Consider the following 27,934-nt stretch of genomic DNA (forward strand, 5'->3'; position numbering starts at 1 on the left):
TTAACTGTATCATATTTAAATGAAAAATGATTTATTTAAAATGATTATTTTATTCATTTATTTTATTATATTTAAATGAAAAATGATTTATTTTAGCTGTTATATTTTAGCTGTTATTAGATATATAGTTATTAATTAAAATTTCTTTATTTTACGAATTGAAAATCTTTTCTATATACCACATGTATAACAAAGAACTACTTTAAAGCCAAGTGGAACAAAAGATCTAATACAGTCGTAATGATCCGAGTCCAAAACTTTAAATTCTATTTTATTTCAGAACCAAAGGCGTAATTTATATATGATAGCTAACTGTACGTAGATTTATATATAAATATATTATATCAAAAATCATTTAATAGGTTTTATTATATATTTGTGAATTTATTAACATATATATATACCATATATATACATAACATATATAAAATATTACAAATGTAAATGTATAGAAAATATTTGTTAGTAATCTTATTAACTTATTAAAACTTATTAAAAGCACTACCTAAATGTATCATGACTCTACAAATAAAATTATACATATGTATATATAAAAGAATGTATTTAAAAAACCAAAAATATAGAGTATGAAAGCTAACAATTTATCATAAAAAAATTTTTTTAAGTTCTAATACAATATACCTGGCTTAAAAATAGTCGTAGTCTTGTTTAATCACATTAGAATGTGTGAACTAATATAAACAATTAATAAAATATAAAAACAATAGACTTTTTTCTACATTGGATATATACTTTTTTAGAGTGTACTGGAAGTTATTGGCATCATATGCAAAAATATGGAAAACAATTTATTACACATTGAAGTTAAAACTTATATCATCCTAAGATTCATATATTGTAATAAATATTTTCAAGTATTCGTTCATTATATATATCCGTATATAATTGATGAACTACAAGTGCTAGGCTTACTTTTTGCAAATCTCTAAATATGTTTTGATAGGAAAATATATACTAGACTTTAAACTCTAGTATTTTAATAACTAGTAAGTACTATTAAATAAAATGCATCACATTTATTCATTCACATTTTTCAATAAATGAATATGGTTTGTGTTAGAACTAGTTGTTTGTGTCATATCTAATTGGTTTGTGTCTAGACTGAAGTTAAAAAGATCAAAAAATAGAATTTTATCACAATAAATATTTTTACTATTATTATAAGAATAATTTATTATAACAAATAAAGATAATCAATTTATTAATTAAAACAAAAATTTTGTAATTTATTTTAATAAAAAAGTACTGACTTTAACATTTCATTAGAAGAGCAGTGAAATTTTATTTATTTAGTTTCACTTGCCGTAATAAGATAATTTCAATAATTTATGCTATACTTTGTTCACTTATCTATAAATATTTTTCAATTTTAGAGTGTCACAAATATTTTTAATAAACCATATATTGCAATATAAAATAAATTTATACCTAGGTACTGTGCGCATTCGAGTAAATTGATGGTAAAGTGAGGGAAATAATAAATTATGTAACAATGGCAGCGAATGTTGGTATTTACCAGTATTTCCAATAAGGTAATTCGATAAAAATTAGGTAAATTAGATGCTACCATTTTGAAAATATTATAAAATGTTCAATAAATAAATACATAAATTCGAAAACTTTTAACCAAAAATAATAAATAAATAAATATTTAAATAATTGCAGTGCAAAAAGTCCCTAGAAATTTCAATTTACTTTACCTCAATTTACTGGGAATCGCACACGGCCTTAATACACACCACCGCTGTTAACAATTTTTTTAAATAAATTCTATTTATTTCGGATGACAACACTAAAAATATTTTTAGTACCGAAATCTTAGTACAAAAAAATGCAAACTAGTTGGCAACACAAAGCGACTCTGTCATTCGCCATTTTCAATTTTGTCGTTCGGGTGTATCTTTTGCTGCTGCTTTTGGCTTGTGTAAAAATAACTACAAAATGGTAATTAATTATATATAATAAATAATAAAAATGAATTATAAGTAATAATTTAGTGTGTAGCCAACATATATATTATGAAATAATTATAGATTTAGTGAAATTTGTGTAAGAAATCGAAATAGTAATGCCGGGTGGGTTTTGGGCGAATGACCGCAACGCGTTAACAAGCAAGAAAAAAAAAACTGTTTGATATGGCGCAGCCCATATGCACGTGAGATTTTGTTTCTGGATCATTCCACTACTAATAAGCAAATATATATAATAGTTTGTGCATATAATTGTATAATACAAAAATTTATTATGAAACTAGAATGAAATTAATTTTTAATTAAAAAATTATTAGTCATTTACTAAATACAAACCGCCACCAAAACGGCGTGGTTTGCATGAATCATACCATGCTCTCGAATAATCCCTAAAAACTTGTTTGAATGAAAAGTTAGTCCACATGGTGCTTTCAGATCATATAGTTATATGAATATTCGAATTATAGTATTTTATTTAAGATGTTACATATTTGCAAAAGTTTGGTTATGTTGAATCGCTAATTAAAATTAGTTGTGGATTACAAGGCGTTGCCACACTCTCTAAAATAATCAATTCTTTTTTTACAGGAGATGTCACTGAACCCTGTACGTGTCCTCAAAAATGAGGCACAAGAAGAAAAGGCCGAAATGGCGCGTTTATCCTCGTTTATTGGTGGAATCGCCATTGGTGACTTAGTAAAAAGTACACTAGGCCCTAAGGGTATGGATAAGATACTCGTGTCGCATGGACGCAATGCAGGCCAAGTAGAGGTTACTAACGATGGTGCCACTATCTTGCGTTCGGTTGGAGTTGATAACCCCGCTGCGAAAATTCTTGTTGATATGTCCCGCGTACAAGATGAAGAAGTTGGTGATGGTACCACATCAGTTACTGTGCTCGCTGCCGAACTTCTTCGAGAAGCCGAAAAGCTTGTTGAGCAGAAATTACATCCACAAATCATTATTGCTGGCTGGCGTTTGGCAGTGCAAGTAGCACGTGATGCACTTACACAAGCTTCTCAAGATAATTCAGCAAATGATGCTAAATTCAAACAAGATCTTATGAACATTGCCCGCACCACACTATCTTCCAAAATTTTACATCAGCATAAGGAATTCTTTGCTAAGTTGGCTGTGGAATCGGTGCTACGTCTTAAAGGTTCAGGAGAACTGTCTGCCATACAAATAATCAAGAAAACTGGTGGCACATTACAAGACTCATTCCTCGATGAAGGTTTCTTGCTGGACAAGACACCAGGTGTACATCAGCCACAAAGGGTAAGATTATCTTATAAGAAGCCACACTAATCATAAGCACATAATTCAATTTCAACGCGTCGAAGTGGGTGTGTAATATGATGCTTTAGATACTCATATCACAGCCACTTTGACGAGTTTGATGTTGAGTACCAATCACCATTTATTATTGTTAACTCACACCATAAACATGTGGTTGTATGTAATATAAGATTAACTTTATTTAAATGTAGATCGAAAAAGCTAAAATCCTAATTGCAAACACACCAATGGACACCGACAAGATAAAAGTCTTCGGCAGTAATATTAAAGTCGACTCATTGTCGAAAATAGCAGATTTAGAATTAGCTGAGAAGGAAAAAATGAAGGATAAAGTACAAAAGATTTTAAGTCACAATTGTAATGTCTTCATTAATAGACAGTTGATCTACAACTACCCAGAACAGTTGTTCGCAGATGCTGGTGTGATGGCCATCGAACACGCCGACTTCGATGGTATTGAGCGTTTAGCATTAGTCACTGGTGGTGAAATTGTGTCCACTTTTGACAATCCTGCATTAGTTAAGTTAGGTGAATGTGAACTAATTGAACAAGTAATGATAGGCGAGGAAACACTATTGCGCTTCAGTGGTGTTAAGTTGGGTGAAGCTTGTACTATTGTGATACGTGGTGCTACACAACAAATTCTTGATGAGGCTGATCGTTCCTTGCACGATGCACTTTGTGTATTGGCTGCCACAGTAAAAGAATCACGTGTTGTTTACGGTGGCGGTTGCTCCGAAGCTCTAATGGCTAATGCAATATTTAGGAAATCGGCTGAAACCGCTGGTAAAGAAGCTATTGCAATGGAAGCATTTGCAAGTAAGTAAAGCAGCATAAGTTTTTTACATAAATTTTTTAATTTATTAATTACTGACAATTCTTTTGTGTTTGCTTTCTAGGAGCATTACTTGCACTACCTACTGCTATTGCTGACAACGCTGGCTATGACTCAGCTCAATTAATAACTGAACTGCGTGCTGCACACGCGCAGGGCAAATCAAGTACCGGCTTGAATATGGATCTTGGCAAAATTGGTGATATGAAAGAACTTGGTATTACTGAATCATTCGCTGTAAAGCGACAAGTGTTGCTATCAGCAGCAGAAGCTGCCGAAATGATACTGCGTGTTGATGACATCATCCGTTGTGCACCCAGGAAACGAGTTCCAGATCATGGTTATTGTTAAACTTATTTCATTCTACTTATTATAGTACGCCCTCATGTTCTTTTTTAATACATTATATATATATTATTTAATTTAATTAACAAATTAAAAACACTAAAACTTAATTCGGATTTATTGTTTTTCTTATATAAAAAAAGCATATTCACTAGACTTCTGTTAGCAAGTAACTTATTACACTATATTCGAACAATAAACTTAGCATAGCTTAATAAATTTTTTGTTTTAAATTTTAACAAAGCCTTTATGTTAAACTTTGTTTTTTCATTTAACTTTATGCCTTTAAAGAAGAAAAATCAAACTAAGATGTGAAATGTATTTTAGATAAACAATCGAAATAACAAAAGCATAATAAAAGCAACTATTTTCAAAATACTTTAAATATATTTTTCTTTCATATATTAAAATTAAATGGTTTTCTTTCGAAATATACATACATTGATGTCAGTTATGTAGGCATTAGTTAGTGTGATATATAATCTTAGTCTTTTAAAACATATACTAGCATATCCATACCCCTCTCTCAAAATGAACCAAACAAACGAAAACTCTAGCTGTCCTAGAGCTAGCTGGGACAATCTATAGTTAACAATATAGTTAATTAGTTTCTCAGCCTCCAATAGTCAAGTTTTAAATAAGTCACGGAATGCTAGCGCTAATGCTAGTGAAGAGCATACCAGCGTTTCTATCTCAAATACCAAAGAACAAGATCTTTATAAGGGGATATAGAACAGATGGTATTTCAAAAAATCCTATTATCTTTCTATGGGTCGAATCTCAGGTTCTATGGGAAAGAACACTGTCATTTACTACAACATAAAGTGTTTATTAGAGAACAGTCACATCAGGAACGATTTATATGGATGGATGTCAATTGAAATTAATAATATTAGTTTCGTTTATATAACTTTTTAAAAGTAATGGGTACAATCTGTGCAAATCTTTTATTCTGAATTAAATCCGAACTATTTAAATTAATTCAAAATATAAATATATATCAATAGTGTGGAAATTTTCGAAACAATTGGAATACCTTTCAAATATAGTTGTAGTTGTTGTAACCAACTGTAACCTGTAAGCAGATAACATGAAAGAATATACAAGACGATTACATGGGTGGGGAAGTGGATGGGTAGTGGTTTGTGGAGGGTGAATGGGATTTAAATTAAACATTAGATTTTAGAACTATAGTAACCATGAACGGTTCTCTCTTCCAGCGAAACGAGAGCTTTACTAGATGAAAGGAATAACTGACAACTCTTTGTAAATTTTTGAATAGGACATTAACAATAATAAAACGTCACAAGGATGTGTTGATGTTTACAACAACACGTTCCTTTTAATCCTAACTTAACCTTAATAATAATAAAATAGAATCTAATTAATATTTAGGAGTTATATTTCCAAATCAAACTTTCATTTTATCATATTCTAAAAGTCAAAATAAATATGAATAGGAACACATTTTAGTTAATTTATTAAATCAAAAATATACACATATATATGTAAAAAATCGCTTTCAGATTAAAATTAAAACAATTTTTGGTTATATACGTCTCTCCCTACGTGTTTGTTTCAAATATATAATAACAATTAATACATAAAATAGTAACTTAAATACACAAACCAATTTATAGTTTGTTTTTGACGGTGATTGCAAAGAAAGTACATAATTTAAGTTTAAGTTCTATGCGATATCAAACTTATATATATTATTGAAGAAAATAATTCAGTTTAACTTTTGAACAAATTTTTTTTTAGAACAAAAACAAATGTTGCTTAACATTTAGTAGTTTAATAGTTTAATAAAACAAAATAAGTTTTATGTTAATGAAAAGATACATTTTGGTGCTGCTATACAGCAGCATAAGTAACTGAAGTGTATACAATACTAAAAATTAAATTCCTTGTCAAAGTGTTAACATATTCATCTATGTACTTGCTTATCTCTCCTGCATATCCTGCATATCTTCTAAAAATAATATTTAAGAAATTGTACAATCCATTTCTCCATGCTTTGGCACACAATCAAGTACAAGCGCAACGGCTCGAGCCATGTATGTCATCGTACCATAACTACCGCTCGGCGCGCTATAAACAAAAATTAAATTTTTATTATTAATATTTTAAACTTATTTTAAATTAAAAATGAAAACAAGCTCACCTATCGTACAAATGTTGACATATATATGCAGCACCACCACATAGCAACATACCAGATGCCGCTTGATGATCTTTGCCATTTGATTTGGCACAACACAACGTAGCGTCACCCTGCACCTTACGTTGATCCTCCAAAAATAATTGATTCGCTTTATGTACTAAATGTTCGACGTAAATAACTCCACCCAACGATGGTACCATATTGTGTTCCGTAACTAATGTCAACACCATTAATGCTTCTACTACTAGTTGTCGATATTCGGGTTGTGGTATCTGATTAAGTGCCGTTTCCACTTCAAGCGCAAATTTCAATTCTCCTGGTGTCATTTCCTGTGTTAAACTCTGTTGCAATATACGACCTTCAATTGCTAAACCTTGACATTTCTCTAACACTGTCCAGACACGTGAGTAGAAATCTCTTGGTACACGATTAAGTGCACCATCAAGACGACGTCGTCTCAACCATTGTCCCTGTCGATCATCAATAGTGGCTACTAATGCATCTTCACCTTCTGGATCACCCAAACCAATTTGACTCTTTTTACTGACGCGACTGGACTTACAACTGACAATTGATAAGCTACCACGTGCAACTGTAAATAAAAATAAATTAATAGAGTGTCTGAGTAGAATTGTCATTATGCTCAATAAACCTACCGCTGCTAACAGCAAATTCTTTGCCACTTAATATGTGATATAACAGATTCTTCATTTCGAAAGGTGATAAATTTAGCAAATGTTCGGAGGCTGCTTCACCGTCACAATTCAAAGTACGTGATAATTCTTTAGCCATAACTTGTATAATAAGACCAACTCGCAAACGTAACATTTCATGGAAGAGTTGAGGTTCTGTGCGTATAAACATTGCCAAATACACCATTAGTTCTTGGGTTAACATAGCAGTACTCTCGTCGTCACCATATGCCTGTTATTTGCAAATGTAGTAATTATCGTTATATTAAAATACTGACAAATATATTGCTATATACACTAGCAGTCATTCTGCTATTTAGGGTTCAGTAATGAATAGATCTGAATTAGTTTAAATTAAAATCAGCGCCTTAAACAAACTACATACAAATTATAAAGACTATAGTATAGTATGAGTATTACGAAACAATGAAATAAACTAGCTTAAACTTGAATTACTGCTCTAATATTTGACATCGAACCAGAAATACCATAAGAATTTTACACTGAATTGGAATAGAAGATAACAAGGTTATAGGTTTCTAGAGAAACAAAGAAATGAGACTGTCCTAACTGCAGTTAGAACATGTTACTAATGTTTTTTTCAAGTACAAATGCTTATTTGCTTCAAATAAAGCACAACTTGTATCTACATATTCTTATAATATTGATAAAATACTTACATCATGTATTAGTTGACGCAATTCAGCTTCAGGTAATGGGGCTGTTATTGTGTATTCGTTATTCGGTGGCATACCCACAGTAACCTTATTAAAAAATAGAAATTTAATCAATTAAAATGAATACTAAGTTAAACTCTTTTATAATTACCTGCTTCTGCCGTACTAACAGATCAGTCACCGCTTTAGCCAAGTCCTCCACTCGTTTACCAAGCATGCCCGCTGTGTGACGGACTAAGCCCCATAGTTTTTGTTGACATGCCTTCTCATAAAGACCCTTCAATAGATCGCGTACAGTAACGACTCGACCTTCTTCCAGCATGCCTTCAGATTGAGATTGAGAATTAATGTTGGATGTGTCAATAACGACTGTTGGCATTTCAGCAACTTTTGGTTCATCATTTGAACTTGAACCAATATCAACAGGTTCTTCCACAAAATTACCCTCAATTTCTTTTTTGTTAATTTTGTTTTTTTTTTTAATTGTTTAAACATAAGCAATTGGCATTTTTTGTTATTGGAACATTTTGTTAAGTTTTTTTATGAACACAATTTAGGTTTTGTGGACAAATAGTTATTCCGCGTGTGTTGGGATGCATTTTTATTGGTTAATATTAGATTAAAGGTAAAAGTTTATAATTGAAATAAAATACATGCATTATTTTAAACAAAACACAGAAGAAATCATAATTAGCGTTGATGAAGGATACACAGCGAAAGCGCCAAAATTTCCAAAATTTTTGTTTTTTTGTTTATGTGGAGCACAAAAATTAGTCCAATCAAATCAATTTTGGGTGTAAAAGGACAACAATGTGCATTTGAATGGATGACAAAACATTGAATCGTGAATGAACATTTAACACATAAGAAAAAAAAAAGAAAATAAAATAATTATTATTTTTATATATACAATAATACAAATAAATAATAACTTATAAATAGTTACGGTGAGGTAGTGCAAAAAATTATGAATATGATAAATATCCTTGAAACCCAGAAACCATAGAAGCAATAGTTACAGCCTTAATATAATTTATTTTACTTCTACACATAGTGCTCAAAATCTCTTATAGGTGTATGCGTAACCTATAACCTACGTAAACAACTAATTACAATGATTGAAGAGAATCATAGTACGATTGAAGGGAATTATTGTACGATTAAAGGGAATCATTGTACGTTTGAAGTGAATCATTGTACGATTGAAGAAAATCATTGTACGATTAAAAGAATTATAGTACGATTGAAGTGAATCATTGTATGGTTGAAGGAAATCATTGTACGATTCAAGGGAATCATAGTACGATTATAGTGAATCATTGTACGATTGAAGTGAATCATTATACGATTGAAGGAAATCATTGTACGATTGAAGGTAATCATTGTACGATTAAAAGGAATTATTGTACGATTGAAGTGAATCATTGTATGGTTGAAGGAAATCATTGTACGATTCAAGGGAATCATAGTACGATTATAGTGAATCATTGTACGATTGAAGTGAATCATTGTACGATTGAAGAAAATCATTGTTCGATTCAAGGAAATCATTGTACGATTTAAGAGAATCATAGTACGATTGAAGAGAATTATTGGACCATTAAAAAGAATCATTGTAAGATTGAAGAGAATTATTGCCATACCTTGAACCGGAATAAAGAACATAAAAAATACAAAAATGTTATGTTTCAACAATTTCGAAGTTTATACTGATATTATAAATTACCAGATATGTAACCATATTTTTGGTATTGCTTCAAATAATAAATGGAGAACATATTTCCATATTGTTTCAAATCAGCGGTGGATACAGAAATCTATCAAAAGAGTTATATAACAACATCAGCAAAAAACACAAAATCATATACTATATCTCCAAAACAAAATTAATATTTGCTACTTATGCCAATAACATATAAATATTTTGAAGGAAATAATGATTTTTTTCTTCGTATCATTATTTCGACAAAAGTTTCTATTATTAAAAGAGAAGTTTTCGGTATAATTTCTTAGCGCATTGCTACGAATATCAGAGCACTGCATATAGTTGTTGTTGTAGCTCGCGGGAATTGTGTAGTCCCTTTGACCAAAACTCCCTGCTTGTGACTTTGGAACGTAAATCCGACCGTTCTTGCAATGTGATATGCATGTGTTAATGCTGGTTTGTCATTGTGATTGTCAAATAGTAATGACAATTCAAATTATAATTAGATGTATATGCAATGATCTACTATATATACAGTGAAAGCGGATAATCTCATAAACAAATATATCTTTGCTTCTCTCTCTTTGATAACTCCTTTTTTTAAAAAGTATGTTCTTTTAAATAAACTATTTTTCTATCTGTCTGTTGGTTCTATAACCATCATTCGTATACGATAATACTTGAGACAGTTTCTAAAAAAATACAATTTACATAAGCAAGAAAACTCGATGTTATGAAAGTTTTTAAATATAGTTACTATGAAGAGTATTTGTGTATTTTTTTTTATAAAAAATATTATATAATGTAAACCATTGTCCACCTTGATTAAAGATGGATGAGGCATAGATTATTTAATTAGCTTTCCTAATGTAATAGGAATCGGGATCATACAGAAACATTATACAAATTAAATTTATTCGTCACGAGTTTTAATTTTTAAAAAAAATATTTTTATTTATTATATTAATGATATATATATATATTACAAGTTATATTTTTCCGAATAGGTAAGGTTTAAATGGTGAATTCTCGAATGCTTGAACTAGACTTTTGGCTAGCTCACTCTAGACTGACTCTTGAGGTTTTATTCTTCAATAACTGAAGTTATTGTTTTGATTACGAAATTGGGTTTTATCCAATTAGAACACAGCTTCTAAAATTCCTGAGAATTTTCTAGAAGCGTCTTTTCCTCCAACCAATAGAATTGGAGCTTCTATTTGCTAAAGCACCTCGTCAGCGTCTTTAGCTTCGGCGTCAGTAGCCGGAAGATGATGTTTATATCCATCAATCAAATATCTCAAAAGTGTTACAGTTTTAAAGAAAACAATTTTGTTTTCCTTTGCAGCATTGGTGTCAAATGAAATGTGGGCATTGACCCAGATTCAGATTGTTTATATAAACATATTTTAATGCGTAATATCTAAGTACGCATTCTGAAGATACAAAAGTATCAAACAGTGGCTCAGTGCCGTTATATTAATTTAGGGTTTTAACTCCCCTCTTTCTTGATTGAAGCGTCCCGCTTCAGTCAATGTCTGTATTCTAGAGTTCAGTTCTATGAATAGTTCTTCATTCTTATCATTATTAATTTTTCTTTTACACTTTTTAATTTTCGTAATAATTTTGAATAATATGAATATAATTAATGTGCTTATGACTAATCCAATAATAATTGACATTGTTGGATGTCTTTCTATTTTATTTTTATACAAATCTAGCAATTTAATATTTTCAAATTTCAAATCTTTATTTTCGGATTCTATATATTCCGATATTTCATAATTTGCTGGTTTAATATTTTTTACATAATTCCATATTATGGATTCTTGATTAATATAAGTTTGATTATTAATAATAGTATGATTAACAAAGGTTATTAAATATGTACCGTTTAGGTTTTTATTATTTACAACATTCTTTCCGGAGATCAATATAGCTCCGTCTTTAATAATTTCCAATTCTTTATTTCTTTCTCTTATTTTTTTACATTTAGATTTTTCATTATTTAATAAATTCGTGAAACAGGATTTTTCATTAATAGATTGACAAAATGTATTACTTATTTCTATTTTACAATTTTTTATATTTAAATATTTATCATTGCATTTTGCAATTTCTTTATCTATTAATAATTTGCCATCTTCTTTACTTATGGCTCTGGCTTCATATTTTTTACAATTTTGTTTAATAATTGGATATTTGATATATACTACAATTAGATCATTGTTTTGTAAAATTTTAAATTGTGAGGTATCCATTAAGTCGGTTATAGTAACAGTGTCATGTTCATGTTTCGTAATATCCTGAATTTCTTTTAAGTTCAGAATTGCTGTGTTGAGAATACCCATTTTTGCTAAAGTTATAGTTTGTAACGTATTTTGTAGTTCGTTCATTATTAATTTATTTTGTTGTTTTGTCATTCTGAAAAACTGAGTGTTACTATTCAAGTTCTTTATAATTGTATTCAGTTCGGTTATTGCTTTAAAAATTTTCGAGTTTGTAACAAATTGTTGATTATTGTTCTGTACTAGTTCTTCTATTTTATTTGTTATTTTTATAAAGTCATCGTGGTCAGGTGAACCTGCTATCCACTTCCATAAGGTTCCTATTTCATTAATACCACGTTTATTTCTGTGAACTTTTATTTTTTGTAATTGTGTAAAAAGTATTCTAATTATATGAATATCCGTGTCAATGTCCACATAGTTAATTTTATTATCACTGTTAACGAAGTTCATTTCCGTATCTAATGCGTTTTGAAATTGTTGTATTATTTGATCATAATACGTTAAGTTAGTTATATGGTAAATTTCACCAAAGTCATCATAGATTGCTGCTTTATCGTTTTCAATTAATACATAGTCTTCACGCGTGTAGTCTATGATATCCGTTGTAACCAATTTGGTTAATAATGTTATTAAGATAAAAATTTTCATTGTCTGAAAAGTATGTTACGTTTTAATATTATCTTTATGAATTATTCTATTATTCTTAAAAATTCTTATCCTGTTTCCTAAGTCCTCTTTAACTTTTTGTTTTCTAAATTTTGGTTGAAGCTTATTTCTTTCACCAATTATTTTCTCATATATTATATCATTTTGTTTATATGTTTTTAGGGGTTTATTAATTTCGTTCCTTTTAATCATTTTACTTTGAGCAATTTTTAAATTTATTTCATTATTATCATGATTTATTTTATTGAAAAATATATCAATTGGTTTTTTATTTGTGACAGAATGTATTGTTTTGTTGTACTGTTGAACAGCTCTGAAGATAGATTCAACGTCACTTATTAAATTATATTCTTGCTTAATGCATCTTGTAATTTCTATTATTGTAGAATGAACCCTTTCAATCTGACCATTAGTAGTGCTATGCCTTGGGTCGCAATAATATACCTGAATGTTTAATCTTTGCATTAAAGATTTAAATTGAGCTGTTGTAAAACCTGGCTCATTATCTAAAGTTATTTTCTTAATATCAGGAAAGTTTTGCAAAATTTCTAATACTTTTTCATCAAGTTTACTTTTGTCGTCAATTAATTTAACTACTAAATATTTTGAGTATGCGTCAACGCATGTGAGAAACTTTAATTTTTGGGCGAAGAAAATGTCTATATGAATCTGCTCCCCCTCTTTCTTAGGAATTGGAGCCTCGCCAATTGGTGCTTTTTGCGGATGCCTGTCGTATTTGTTCTTATTACAAATTTCACAATTTCTAACAAATTGTTTGAAATGATCCTTCATTTTAGGCCAATAATAATTGCCTTGAATTTGTTTCACATTTTCCTTATAATTGCGGTGTGCGCGAATATGAGTTTGTTCTACTATGGCTGCCTGATCATCAAGATTGACTATATCAATTGGAAATAGTTTTGTATATACGAATTTAATATTGAAATTGTTTAGTAAAATATTTTTAATTTCATAAAGATCCTCTATGGTACAATGAATTGCTGTTGTTATTTTTTGTTGTAAATAATCTTTTAATATAGTAAGCAAATTTTCAGGAGTATCATACTCAATAATATGTCTAATTTTTCCAAATGTCGTTTTTGATTCATGGATAGTAAATGAGGCTTTGCTCAATAGAATTTGTTGTTTAAATTGATTAAGGGGTTTCATTGTTTCTTGAATGATGTTGTTATCACTACTTTCAGCTGAGTGCTGAGTATTGATAGAGGAAGATTCTTCCGAAATGTGATTTAAGTATTGCCTTGAAAGGGCATCAGCTACTACATTGGTAGCTCCTGGTTTATAAATTATTTTTGGGGCAAATTCCTCAATAAATGAGTGCCATCTTTTCATTTTAGCATTGGGGTTGCGGGTAGATACCGCAAAAGTTAAGGGTTGATGATCGGTATGTATTTCCAAATCGGAAACTCCGTAAAGATAATTTCTTAATGTCTTTAAAGACCATACTATAGCGTAAAGCTCTTTTTCATTGGTAGCATAATTTTGCTCTGTAGAATTTAACGTTTTAGAGATAAATGTGATTGGTTTGCCTTCTTGGCTTAATACTGCGCCGATTGCTATATTAGAAGCATCGGTAGTGAGAATAAATTTTTTATTGAAATCTGGTTGTGCCAGTTCTACTTCGTTCGATAATAAATTTTTCAATTTCACTGCTGCATTAATTGCATCTTCATTTAAATTGATTTTTATTTTTTTTGACATGTGTTGTGAAACTTTTCCATTTTCACCAGATAAGTATTTAGTAAGTGGTTTAGTTATTGACGCGTAGTCTTTTACAAATTTTCTATAATAACCTGTCATTCCTAAAAACTTCTTAATTGACGTAATGTCTGAGGGATAGGAAAATTACTTATTGTGTCGATCTTCTTTGGATCGGTTTTAATTATATTATAGGAGACTATATATCCTAAGAATTCAACTTCTTGTTGATAAAATTTAGATTTTTCAAGTGAAATTTTCATATTGGCATCTTTTAGGGTTTTTATTATTTTTTGTAAATGAATCTCATGATCCTCTAAAGAATTTGAATATACTATAATGTCGTCTATATAGACATGACAAATTTTTCCGATATATTCTCGTAATATATCATCCATTGCTCTTTGAAAAATGCTAGGAGCATTTTTTAACCCAAATGGTAGTCTTAAATATTCGTATTTACCATTATTTATTGAGAAAGCTGTTTTCTCAATGTCTTCTTCTTTCATTAAAATTTGATGGAATCCCGATTCCAAGTCTATTGTAGAAAAATATGATGCTTTTCCTAAATTGGAAAGAATAACGTTAGTATCAGGTATTGGATACCTATCTGAAATTGTTTGTTCATTTAACTTCTTGAAGTCAATCACCATTCTTAGTTTTGGTGTTCCATTTCTTTCTATACCTTTTTTTGGTACAACCCAAACAGGTGAGTTGTATGGACTCTTACTTTGACGAATTATACCGTCTTTTAGCATATTTTTAATTTCAACATTTATAAAGTCATTCACAGATAGTGGATATGGATATTGTTTACTCCATATAGGAGTTTCAACAATTGTGCGGATTTCCGCTTTTACATCCGTTCTAAAAGGAATATTTAAATTTATATTATTGTGTATTCTTTTTATTTGATTTATTATTTCTCCACTTAGGGTATTTATTGATTTATATTTCTTATCAGAAATATTGCCGGTAAATTCTTCGGCTGGCGCCTTAGGATTTTTTCCCAAGGTAATATATTCATTTTTAATATTATTATTTTTTTCAATAGTGCCGGAAATTTCTTCGGCTGGCGCCTTAGGATTATTTCCCAAGGTAATATGTTTATTTTTAATATTATTATTTTTTTCGATAGTGCCGGAAAATTCTTCGGCTGGCGCCTTAGGATTATTTCCCAAGGTAATATGTTTATTATTAATATTTTCTTCGCAGGGATTTATTTTATATCCCTCATTTTTATATATTAAAATTTCTTTCTCGAAATTTAAGGTAATATTGGCCTTTTTTAGAAAGTTATAGCCTATTAATAAGTCTGCATCAAGTCCATTTATTTCATAAAATCTTTCTTTTATATTAAATATAGCAAATTCAGAAAAATGGGTTATTATTGTGTGGTCATTAATGGTCCTAATTCTTTTTTTTATAACTAATCTTTCTCTAACTTTAAATATGTTTGGCGAACAATAACAACTTGTTGCGCCTGTATCAATTAGAATTTTTAATCTTCTGTTGGACTTTGTTGTGGTCGCGAAGACATATGGGAGGTCGTGGCTTTGTCTAAAAAAGCACGCTCGTTTATGTTGTTAACCCTCTGATGTTTAACTGGAGGCTGTCCACTGTTTACTTTACTGTCCATTTCTCTTTTTATAAAATTGTTTCGTGGATTATAAAATTGTCCACCTTGAACATTTTTATTTCGATTATTATAATTTCTATTAAAATTATTATTTTGTGAAAAACCTCTTTGATTTTGATTATATTTTTTATTTTGATTATAAGCATTTTGCTTAAATTGATTGGAGTCATCGACTTCCATTGGTTCAGGTTTATTAAATGTTCTTTTTTGATTAAAGAATCTATTGTTATTAAAATTATTATTGATAGGAAATCGTAAATTATTCCTATTATTATTAAGGTAATCATGAGCATTATTTCTGCTGAATTGCAGAGCGAAGTTTGCTCTCATATTATTTGAATCTAATTCTTGGGCTTTTGCCAAGGCATTAGGTAGGTCCTCTGGAGAGAGTGAGAACAGGATATTAGATAATGGAGCATTCAGCCCCGTGATAAACACTCGAAGAGCGTTTTGACGATTTTGATCATTTATAATTTTAGTTATATTATTGTTTGTACCATGCGTCATGATGGTTTTGTTTATTAAGAGTGTCAATTTTTGATTCACTAAATTGTAATAATCTATAATTGAACGACTTCCTTGTCGTAGTACACTCAATTCTTGTTCAAGAATATGTAATGGTCGCTTGTCTGCATAAGCGAAATCTAGACGACTAATAATAGCGTCAAAATTGAGAACTGTGCCATGGCTTGTCAAAACGTCATTGGCATCCTGAATAATTTTATTACGAAGAATCGTAAGAGCTGCGAAGTATCTCTTACTTCCTTTAGTGTAAAGGTGAATAGAATTATTGGCGGCCTCGCGCCAACTTACATACAGATTATTTTTACCAGAAAATTCGGGTAAGGATTTGATTATACCTAAAGATTCATCGCATTTTATGTTATCATCAATTGTCTGCGTTTCGTATTCAGTAACTACGTTTGTATTCGTCAAGGCTAGTAATTGAGTTTTTAAAGTATTAATTTCTGCCTGAAGGCTAACTGTGTTAGCAGCAATCAGTCTCGTAATTATGTCAGTGTTTTCGGTCATTTTGGACACGCGAAATTTCTTAAATTTTGAAAGAAGTTCGTCCAGTTTTAAGGACTCTTTTATATCAAATATCCAAAACGAATAACGAAAAACAAGGCAAAACAAAAATTTTTGCAGAGCTTTTTTTATATATATATAAAGGAAAATTATTAAGGATTTTACGTAAAAATTATTTAATTATGTATTTTTATACAAGTATTCATTAATATTTTTATTTAATAGTTACACATATATAAATTTATTAAATATTTTCATATATTTGTATATTTTTAATGCATTAATAAATATATATTTATATACATTGATTTTTAATAAATAGCATCAGTAAAGAAATACCTCCTGGCTGCTGTTAAAATACCTCCAGTAATTTGTTTTGTGTTTATCCTCTCAGTACCAATTGTAGAAAAGTTATTTTAATTGTTTCTGTAGTTGATGCTCCAAAGGCTTAGCAGAAACCTTGTTTATAAAAATCAACAGCTTTGTGTAAATGCTTTTACACATTTGTTTTAGTGTAGCACAATTGTTATTTAATGTTTTTATGAAGATTGTCTCTAAACTTCTATATTAACTTTATGGATAATTTTATTTATCCTTTTAATGTTAATAATTTAAAAAATTTTGCACATATAAAAATTTTTGTGCACTCACGAAATCTCGTTTTTTATTATTTGAGATATTTCATTTTTATGTCACTTTCCTCCCCTTTTTTTGGGATACTTGTTTGTTAAAATTCGCTGCAAACACCTTTGTTCTCGGGTGTTATGTATTGCAGGAATTTTTAATTTTTTTCACTCACGTCGCGTACTATGTTTTTAATAAATTTTCCACATTAGCGTGAGTTCACTGTGGTTGACACTCGCGTCGCATACTTTTTATTTTTTGCAATAGTTACGAGTGCGTTCACTGTGATTAAAACTCGCGTCGCATACTTTTGTTTGCGTTTAGCGTGAGTTTACTGTGACACTCGCGTTGCATACTTTTTATGTTCTGCAATTGTGACGAGTTTACTGCGGTTGACACTCGCGTCGCGTACTTTTTATTTTTCCGCAATTGTTACGAGTGCCCCACGTTGTTGGGCGCCAATTAAATTTATTCGTCACGAGTTTTAATTTTTAAAAAAAATATTTTTATTTATTATATTAATGATATATATATATATTACAAGTTATATTTTTCCGAATAGGTAAGGTTTAAATGGTGAATTCTCGAATGCTTGAACTAGACTTTTGGCTAGCTCACTCTAGACTGACTCTTGAGGTTTTATTCTTCAATAACTGAAGTTATTGTTTTGATTACGAAATTGGGTTTTATCCAATTAGAACACAGCTTCTAAAATTCCTGAGAATTTTCTAGAAGCGTCTTTTCCTCCAACCAATAGAATTGGAGCTTCTATTTGCTAAAGCACCTCGTCAGCGTCTTTAGCTTCGGCGTCAGTAGCCGGAAGATGATGTTTATATCCATCAATCAAATATCTCAAAAGTGTTACAGTTTTAAAGAAAACAATTTTGTTTTCCTTTGCAGCATTGGTGTCAAATGAAATGTGGGCATTGACCCAGATTCAGATTGTTTATATAAACATATTTTAATGCGTAATATCTAAGTACGCATTCTGAAGATACAAAAGTATCAAACAGTGGCTCAGTGCCGTTATATTAATTTAGGGTTTTAACTTACAGCTAAAGAGACATGAAAGCATGAGATATTAGTCATGGAGAAAAATCCTGAAATATAATATTCCTAACAAAGCAAAGAGCTGTATAGGTTTTAGAATACTACTATGTGCTCTGAGTAGATGCGGCCACAATATTTTGTAAAAATCCTATCCTGCACGGATACCTAAGCGCCATGGATGATAATGAAAGTGTTAAGTTTTAAGTAACTAACTCTTACAATTAATAGTTTTTTTTTATACATTTTTATTTTACGAAATAAACCTTTTCTATGAAATTTCCCAATTTAGGAAATTTTTCAATATAGGAAATTTCCCAAACCAATTATACCTCACTATGATAAATATCACAGACTTTTAAATTGTTATACAAAACCTTAAACGCCTCATATTTACATTTGATATATTTGTGATATATGAGTAATGTTTGAAATACATATTGAGAGTAGTAGACATAATACTAATATACCATACTAGTTAGTTGTTTTCTCAAGCTAACTACCATTATAATATAAAAACTTGAGGTACTCGTATTTTGAAATATTTTTGTGTTTTTGTAGTGCAAGTAAATGGAAATTATTGATGGTAATTAAATTGATGGAAATTAATTTGTCTTCGTGTAATCTTTATTAAAACACAAATTGAAATACATTTGACTAAATAAAAATAAATTAAAAACCACGTAAAAAACCAAATTTACAGAGTGCAAAAAAATTTTAAGGAACTGATTTTGGAAATCAGATACATAATTAACAGGTAGGGGAGTCATTCTGCCAATTAGGTACAATAAACGTGCTGTTTTACTACGGCAAACTACACGATATAACACATAAAACAACAAAAGGGATTTTAACTTACCAGTTGGTTTATTTTTTATTCCTAAGCCAGCTAATTAAAGTTTAAACAAAATAACAACAACACAAGGTTATATAGACATTATTAAAAATATAATTGGTAAAGATTGAGTTATTCAAAAAATCATTTAATATTTCAATAATGGTACAGTTTATAAAAATAAGAATTAATTAATATATCTTGAAAGCTCTATATATATTTAAGATACTAATTATTTTTATATAATAAAACAAACGAGCTAAATGACTTTTTGAACAGCTCTGCAGTTATCAAAACACAAAACAAATACATTAACTAATTATACATATATTCTATTTAAAAAGTATCCGGAATTTATAATTTAAAAAGCCCACTTAAATGATAACACCACATTTTTCTCTTGAGTTGGTAGCACTGTACTGCCATATAAAATTTGAGCGTGACAATTATACTCTTGAGTGTTCTGCAATGGCACAAAACGAATGTTGTGCAAACATTTTAAATAAAAATTTAACTAATGGGATCAAGCAAGTACTGTTGGTTCCAATAACGGCAGGGTTTACGTCACGGAGCCACTCGTCACTATTCACGACCAAGTACCGTTCGACACCTCCCAAAGGGATTTCACAAGCAGATCTCAGCGAACTAAAATAACAACAACTAAGTACTGTTAACAAAACAATACAATGGCGACGAGTCACTGTAATGTCTAGGATTTTCGTCTTGACCCAGGATAGTTTGAATTAAGACCCACCCACCATTCAACAATTACGATTTCCGCGGGGTACAACAACAACAAATTATTCGTTGCAAATCACTCTTTCCATCCCACTTCATGGTGTAGTGTTTCGTCATCCTTTTATGTGTCTGCTTTCCAGCTCGGCATTTCGATCCAACTCCAACAATCAATTGTAATAAACTGACATAGCCCTGTATGATTTTCTTCTGTTCCCGTAGGAAAAGTTACCACATCAAGGAAAACATTTTCACTTGATTGTGGTAAAAGAAGAAAATGCCCTAAAAAAATTGAAGGCCACATCTCAATCAACTGACGGAAAATATATGGAGGATTGAGTCAAGTACTAACATTGTTGTATTGCAGTCGATGGGGCCTACTTTATGCTACAATATAAATTGTGATTATTGGTTAATTTTATTTTTCTTCTTTTTTTTTTTGATAATTCTGGATACTTTTAAGACAGAATATATTTACTACTTATTAAACATTTATATACGTGTGCTTGTTTTTAACATCTTAAATAAATTGGGACTTTGTTTTGTTTTTTGTGAGTTAAAACGATTATCTAAATCAGAACCCATACTTGAAAAAAGTTAGTTTAGCAATGTTATTTCAAATTGTGTACTAAATGTGTTAATGTTTTTTTTTGTTTATGTGTTATAATTAAAAACTAAACTTAAACATTATAAACTATTATTTAGCTTAAGAAATACATGCCAATTTATTCGTGTTTTATATCATAATTGTTTTTTTTAAATTGTAATTTAGCAAAGTAAGAATTTAAATACTGTATAATATGTATATAAAATTACCTGTATTAAAGTCTAAGCCCTGTGTGTCTACAAGGTATTGCAATATATCGCCTTGCTCTTCCAGATTTTCGGTCTCACGTAACATGGCAATCAGCTCCTCAACCTCTGTATCCGCAAAATTATTATCGGTGCGATGGCGTTGAATGAGAATTTTAGGTATATTTTGTACTAATTTATTTTTTTTTAACACAAACATAGATAATATTGTTATGTTATATTGAACACGTCAAATAAAATCGAACCAATGATTGTAATTCACGCCAAAAAAAGAACATAAAAGTAACAGCACCCAAAAGAAAAAAAAAATATTTTTAAATAATAAAATAAAAACTTAATAAAACACATAAACTACAGCACAACTGCACTGCGGACTATACACTACTAACTTTCTTGTTGTCTAGCAAACTCACTGCGGCGTTCCATTGCTGTTCTGTTGTGATGTGGATCAATGGGATATATGTTCTCTCGTATGATTTCTGATTGATCTGCCGGTCCTTCTTCGGGTGTCGTAGCAAAAACACTGATATGATTCTGTTTATTAGCTTGAAGCCATGGTGGTGGTACTATTGAAGATAAACGCCTCTCTGATAATTGTGTAGGTCCCTCCATACCCAAGGTGTCAGCTGTGAACAAAAAATTTAAATTAAAATAAATGATGTAATGTTATTAATATCGCCAATCTTTAAACAAATGGTTTTTACAGAAATTTTTTTTTTTTTGTTCTATTTCGAGTTATTAGTGCAATAAGCTAGCACTTTTTTATATATTTATTTTCTTTATTAAAAGCGTTTATACAAAGGATTTCTTATGAGATTTTTACTTATTTTTATTCAATAATTTGGATACAGTTATATATATATAAAACTTATATAGTTTTCCTATCTATTTTTGTTTTAATTTTTTTTTTTGTTTTTAGCTGGCAATTTGACTCTTGTTTATTTTGATGTCTCTGAACTAAGAGGTGCATTAAAATTTGATATAAAATAGCTAAGTTTGTTATTAACGTGAATTTATTACTAATTTTAAAGAAAAAAACCGAATAAACCGAACCACTTGTCTTTGTTCCAAAGCAAGTGTCATTTACTTCTCCTAACAGCGACTCAAAAACCTAGTTTCATGTTTTTGTGTAGATTAAATCGAAAATTGTTTATGCTTTTCTTCATAAGTTTTGCAAACAAAATATTTATACTTACAGTCCACATTAATTGAACGTGTCTTCTTGATAGCACCTTTGCATGACATGCGTCTCCTAAGACTTCGGGGACGTAATTGTCCACCACGTAAATTCATTGTGTTACGATGACTGAACGAACGCAACAAATGTTCATCTAAATAAGTTTGTACATCCGGATGCAGGCGATCAGGATAACCGTCTTCAGTACTACCAAGAAAACTTAAGTCCGTAATTGCGGAAGTATTTAGGAAATCTTTTAAATTTCCCAACATGACACGTGTGCCATTAATATAACCAGATTTTAATTTACGCATTGTCTGTATCATGGCAAGTGGTATTTTGTCTTGATCTGAGAAATATATATATGTTTAATTTATTTTTTAAAATCTATTTTAAAATATTATTTAACACAAAACAATTTAATTATTTTAGCTATTAATGTTAAGTTAGCAAGCACACAGAAAGACTCAGAACAATGTTAATATGATAATGATGTGATGAGGGTACCAATTCTAACGAAAACTTTTAAATATTTTTTTATAAATAATAAAATTATAAATTAACATTTTCAAGGTGAAAATAATGGTTTAATAAAATATTAGCACTTTTTGGAAAATTTTTTAAAATGACAATATGTTTAATGGTTATTATATGTATATGCGATAATTTTGTTTATCAGCTACTACAGACAAAAATAGACCTAAACCATTGAAAACTTTAATTAAAAACAAATTATGTATATTATTAATAAATATTTATATGGTATTAATTTATTTTAAAGTTAGTTCAGTCAAAATGTAAAATGAAACAATAATACTATATTGTTATAAGTATATGATTATAGGTCTTTATATTTTTAATTTTACATCTAAATATTATTATATTTATTTGTTATATATATTATTAATTTATTATATTTATATTATATCTGTAAAATTGTTGTTATATTATTATGGTTATAGGTCTTTAAATTTTTAATTTTAAATCTAAGTATCATTATATTTAATTGTTATATATTATTAAATTTATTATATTTATATAATTTCTGTAAAATTATGGTTATATTATTATTAATTGATATATATTATTAAATTTATTATATTTATATTATTTTATTTCTGCAAACTTTTTTTTATTTCTTATATAAAATTTTACAAATAATTTTATTTTTATATTATTATGTTACTTTTAATATATTACTCATCCATATTCTTCAAACTAATATATACTTATTATAAGTTATTATAATTTTTAAATTATAATTTTTTTTATATAATTTTTTTTTAAACAAATTTTTTTTATTTATATATTGTATTATTTTTTATTTTTTAAATTCGTTTTATTGACAAATGTTATAAAGGTACTAACGACAACCGCTCAAATATTAGAGATATTGTGAAACTGTTTAATTAATGAAATATGGGTGAATTTTTACGTAAAATATAATTTATATATTTTCTCGTTAGAACTGATATATCAATTTTAGTAAATAAAGCTCTAGCATTGCAAAAATCTCGCAAACTAAAAAGTAGTGTTCAGAAGTACTTACTACAAAGCAATATTATAGATACCCAGAAGTAAAGTAGATATAAGATATTTTATAATATGACATGGTGCCCCATGTAGTAGTTAATAAGTTATAATTTATAAACTATATATAAAAAATTTTATGAAAACAATTAATTAGAGAAAAATTACATATAAAAAAAAATTAAATATTCAATTTTATATTTATATGTACAATAATAGTATATTATTAAATAAACAAGAAAAAAATATATTTACTAAATATATTTTTTTATAAAAAACCAACGTTACTTAAAAAGAATTCAGCTTATTTAGCAACATACGTGCTAAGACGCTCTAACTCACGCTCACAATTTTATAATTAAAATATTTTAATTATATATTTATATGTTTACTTCTGAATAAACTATGATATTAAAATACATATGAAGAATCAACTTTGTATTTTTAAAAAGCATGCAAAAGAATAAACATGATTATACCCTTCCCTAGCTAAAAATAAAAAATCTTAATAATTATTATTATAATTTTGTATATAACTTTATAAAAATTGAGATGAGAATAATTTTTATATATACAATATACAATATTTTTAATCGAAATCAATTGCAACTAAAATTTGTTTTATTTGTGATTTGTTGGACAACTCATTATCATTGTAAGAAGGTAGCAATAGTAGTTACCTAGCATATAATGTGTGGCCATTAAAGTAATGGTCGGCCTTCCTAACATGTGGCGCCAATTATTTGTGAGGAAAGCTAAATTTGTTGTAAAATTGCTAGCTAGCAAGTCGGGATCTCGTGTTGTGTAGTATTCTTCATAGTCGATATGCTGTTTAGTGCCGAATTGAAATGATAATTTTTACAGTAATGATAGCAATTGGAACAATATAAAAATATAATTTAGTTTGTCTAATTCAAATTTATTAATCAGTTATTAAAATCTACCAGGAAATACGTCTCGCTCAGTATAAATTTGTGCATATTTTATGTATATTATTCTGTGCAATTCGTTTTATTTACAAGTTCTTTATACTAGCCAAACTCAACTACAAAAAAAAATTGTTAAACAAATAAAAATATTAATGAAAACTATGTAAAAGCAAGCCATATTCACCAAAACCAATCACCAAATAAATCTACTGCATTTTTTCTATACAAAATTCCATACCAAAAATAATTTTAAATAATAAATTGCTTGCTTTTACATGGGCAAAATTAATGTTATAATTAACAGTAATTAAGTTAAGAACAAACCAAAGAAAATCGCATCCCTTGCAAAATACATATTGAAATTTTATATATCATTTTACTTTTTTTTTTGTTTTAAAACAGACCTAAATGGATATTCTTCAAAACTAACGTCACTAAAGGACGTCCAAGCAGATCCCAAGCCGACTTGAGAAAATTTATTTCCCCTTTTAAGATGTCAATCATTAATTCGTTATCAGATGCGATATAAAAACGTGACAAGTCGACAAACTAATTTAAATAATAAATTATTCAATAAAATAAATTTTCACAAATTAAGTATCAATTATAAAAACAAATATTAAAATAAATTATTTATACTAACGCTAATTAATTTTAATATATAACGCAAACAACTTACCTGTGGTGTAAAAGCGAATATTCTATCTTTCAACGAATACAATTTGCTTGTACTTAATATACCGACATCGCGTGACTTACGACCGGTCAAACCGAGTTTTCTATTGCGTCCCAAGTAAGTATACAAATGACTAAGCACTCGCGCAGGTTGAACTTCAATTGGTGCTACCTCTGCAATTGTCTGTACATGCAAATCATGCTCAGCTAATTTGTCACGTATTTCATTATCCTCAGCAATTATAACTACTTGCACAACAACATCGGGTTTCTTCTGTGCACCTAAACGTCTATTTAACGGATCTAACTCACCAACAGCCAAAAAACCCTTAATAAAAATAAACATTTAATAAATCACCAAACATAATTACTAAATATATTTACTACCTCTTGTAAGAGTCTGCCAAGTATGAACAATGATTGACCCCACAAAAAGGGACAACGACCCACAACTTCGCGTGATTGTGAGCCAGGATGTTGATATTCATTAGCTACTAGATTTTGTGGTACCGCATAACTTTCCGGTATTAGTAAAATTCCATCATCTGAACGTACCATTATTCTCTAAAATACATATAAAATTATTTAATAAAAATAATATATAGCAAAATAATATATAAAGTTTAAAAAAATTAAATGTTTTATCACCTCTAAACGTTCAGCGTAATTTTTAACAGCCATTTTATCATTTTGAAAGGCATGAAACAATATTAAGTAACAATAAAACAAGGGCCATTCACATTCTATATTTTCAAACATGCGTAATTCCCAGCGTTCATAATACAAACGGGACGGATCCTCTTTCGGGGTACGATAACCATCACGCAAGAAACGTTTACAACCATATTTTCCTTGCAAACGTGAGAGTATTGCATCTTTTGTGTTATGTATTAGTTGTGGATCATCTACTGCAAACGCTGGAAATCCAATAACACACAGTATTCCAGAATCCAACTCCTTACTATTAGATTCACGTGGCAACATCGACTGTAAAACAGCTTGACATTTATGCGCTTCATCTGCTAGAACATGTATGACACTAGCGGGTCCGCCACGTGCACCAAATAAATCCAATTCATTCATTGCTTCCAAAGCAGCTTTAGCCATACCAATCGAACTAGCATTAAGCTCAGGTTCACCTATAAAAATAAGTGAATATAATATTAACTATATGAATGATGTAAGATGTAAGAGTGATGTAAGAGTGAAATAAGTTAAATTGATTTTTTATAGCTGATATTACTGATAGTACACGGTAATGCCGGGTGTACCGGTATAAATTAAATAAATTAAATTAAATTAAATTAATCAATACCAGCAAGTCTCTTTCGGTTAAAATAACTAATTTTTCAGCTCTGCTAAATATTCGTATATATAATAATGCAAAACAAAAAACAACTAATTAATTAACTAGAATAATTTATATTAAATTACTTAATTTAATATAATTATAATTAATCTCACCGTGATTGGTTTTATCGCCTCGCTCCCATATGCCATAATCTGGTATGCAATACGCTGACTCAATATAAAATACCAAATTTTGTATGAAAGATACTTCGTCCAAGGAGAATACAATCTGCAGACCAGATGCAGTCATTTGTGCGAGTATAAGTAAATATAAAGAGACAGCATCAATTTGTAGATGGCCCCATTCCCCGTCACCAACAACAGGTTGTCCATTACGACTTGAGTATTTGGCATGCAATGAATCCAATGGATTTTGTGTAATTTTAAATGTTTCCACTTTATCTTTTTGATTCATCATTGCCATTAGAAGACCACGCATTAATTTAACGCAACTCTGCTCCAATTCATAGCATTTAGCGCGATCTTCATCTTGGTCAGCAATTTTTTTATAAGCCATTGACAGACCCCACACGGCCAATATGCAATAAACATTATCTCTTATCCATGCATGCGAATTGACATTTGAGGCAGGAAACAAACCTGTTACAGGTTCTTGATGTGACATTATCAGTCGATGCACAATGCGCTGGTAGTAGTCCAGGCGTACACCTGAATTGCTTCTTGAACGCATTTTTCTCAAAATTTATTCAATTAAACACTAAAAAAACACTTTTAGCACGATTGGAAGTGCAAGATGCGTCTCAACTTATGTAAGGTTCCACGCAAATTTGTCGAAAAAAAGATATAGTTATATATATATATGTAAAAATATGTATGTATTCGTATGTTATTCGCACATGCTTTGTGATTGATCAGTTTCTTTTCGTTGCAATTTAGTTAACGAACTTCTTTTTGTGTTCAATAGATTTTATTTACTGTACAAAAATAACTAAATTAATAATAATCGCGTCAATTAAAAACTTACTGAACAGTTAACGTTGAAATGTCAAGTCAATGTCAAATCAATCATTTTGCGAAAACATATGGGATTTGTTATTGTGCAGTGTTTGCAATATTTAAAAAAATATTTGAAGGAAAGAGAATAGGAAAAATGGAAGTGTGCTTAACCATAGAACAATAAATTCTAATATCTAAACATATATAATA

General features: G+C 29.3%; 2 protein-coding genes across 9 annotated transcripts; one reads left to right on the forward strand and one right to left on the reverse strand.

Annotated features, from left to right (window-relative positions):
* The first annotated feature begins 1,863 nt into the window (after positions 1 to 1,863).
* Positions 1,864 to 4,851, forward strand: LOC119671170 (T-complex protein 1 subunit beta). Its single transcript, XM_038081707.1, has 4 exons — positions 1,864 to 1,965; positions 2,580 to 3,269; positions 3,482 to 4,109; positions 4,190 to 4,851. The coding sequence occupies exons 1-4, from the start codon at positions 1,963 to 1,965 to the stop codon at positions 4,474 to 4,476; spliced, it is 1,608 nt and encodes a 535-aa protein (XP_037937635.1). The 5' UTR covers positions 1,864 to 1,962; the 3' UTR covers positions 4,477 to 4,851.
* A 1,388-nt stretch (positions 4,852 to 6,239) lies between these two features.
* Positions 6,240 to 27,770, reverse strand: LOC119671171 (probable phosphorylase b kinase regulatory subunit alpha). 8 transcript variants are annotated; one of them, XM_038081712.1, is made up of 14 exons: positions 26,882 to 27,770; positions 26,066 to 26,556; positions 25,805 to 25,981; positions 25,422 to 25,745; positions 24,494 to 24,641; positions 22,303 to 22,632; positions 21,520 to 21,732; positions 21,110 to 21,214; positions 19,583 to 19,612; positions 8,158 to 8,459; positions 8,010 to 8,093; positions 7,294 to 7,561; positions 6,638 to 7,229; positions 6,240 to 6,564 (listed from the first exon to the last, which is right to left on the reverse strand). In XM_038081712.1, exons 1-14 carry the CDS (start codon positions 27,456 to 27,458, stop codon positions 6,459 to 6,461), a joined length of 3,747 nt encoding a protein of 1,248 aa, XP_037937640.1. In that variant the 5' UTR covers positions 27,459 to 27,770; the 3' UTR covers positions 6,240 to 6,458. The 8 variants fall into 8 exon arrangements, with proteins under 8 accessions (XP_037937640.1, XP_037937637.1, XP_037937641.1 ...); XM_038081709.1 differs by lacking the exon at positions 24,494 to 24,641 and adding an exon at positions 25,147 to 25,291 and having other exon boundaries at positions 21,110 to 21,277; positions 21,496 to 21,732; XM_038081713.1 differs by having other exon boundaries at positions 8,158 to 8,330; positions 21,110 to 21,277; positions 21,496 to 21,732; positions 26,882 to 27,458.
* Between the last annotated feature and the right edge of the window lie 164 nt (positions 27,771 to 27,934).

Source organism: Teleopsis dalmanni, chromosome 1, assembly GCF_002237135.1.
Source record: "Teleopsis dalmanni isolate 2A chromosome 1, ASM223713v2, whole genome shotgun sequence".
Taxonomy (NCBI): Eukaryota; Metazoa; Arthropoda; class Insecta; order Diptera; family Diopsidae; genus Teleopsis; species Teleopsis dalmanni.

Excerpts from the sequence above, each read along its gene's own strand:
- LOC119671170 (XM_038081707.1), top strand. Across the intron at positions 3,270-3,481 it reads GTGTACATCAGCCACAAAGG|ATCGAAAAAGCTAAAATCCT; the intron begins GTAAGATTATCT and ends ATTTAAATGTAG. Across the intron at positions 4,110-4,189 it reads TGCAATGGAAGCATTTGCAA|GAGCATTACTTGCACTACCT; the intron begins GTAAGTAAAGCA and ends TTTGCTTTCTAG.
- LOC119671171 (XM_038081708.1), bottom strand. The coding sequence starts at position 27,458 with ATGCGTTCAAGAAGCAATTCAGGTGTACGCCTGGACTACTACCAGCGC. Across the intron at positions 8,094-8,157 it reads TGTTAGTACGGCAGAAGCAG|GTTACTGTGGGTATGCCACC; the intron begins GTAATTATAAAA and ends TTTTTTAATAAG. Across the intron at positions 6,565-6,637 it reads TGTCAACATTTGTACGATAG|CGCGCCGAGCGGTAGTTATG; the intron begins GTGAGCTTGTTT and ends TTTTGTTTATAG.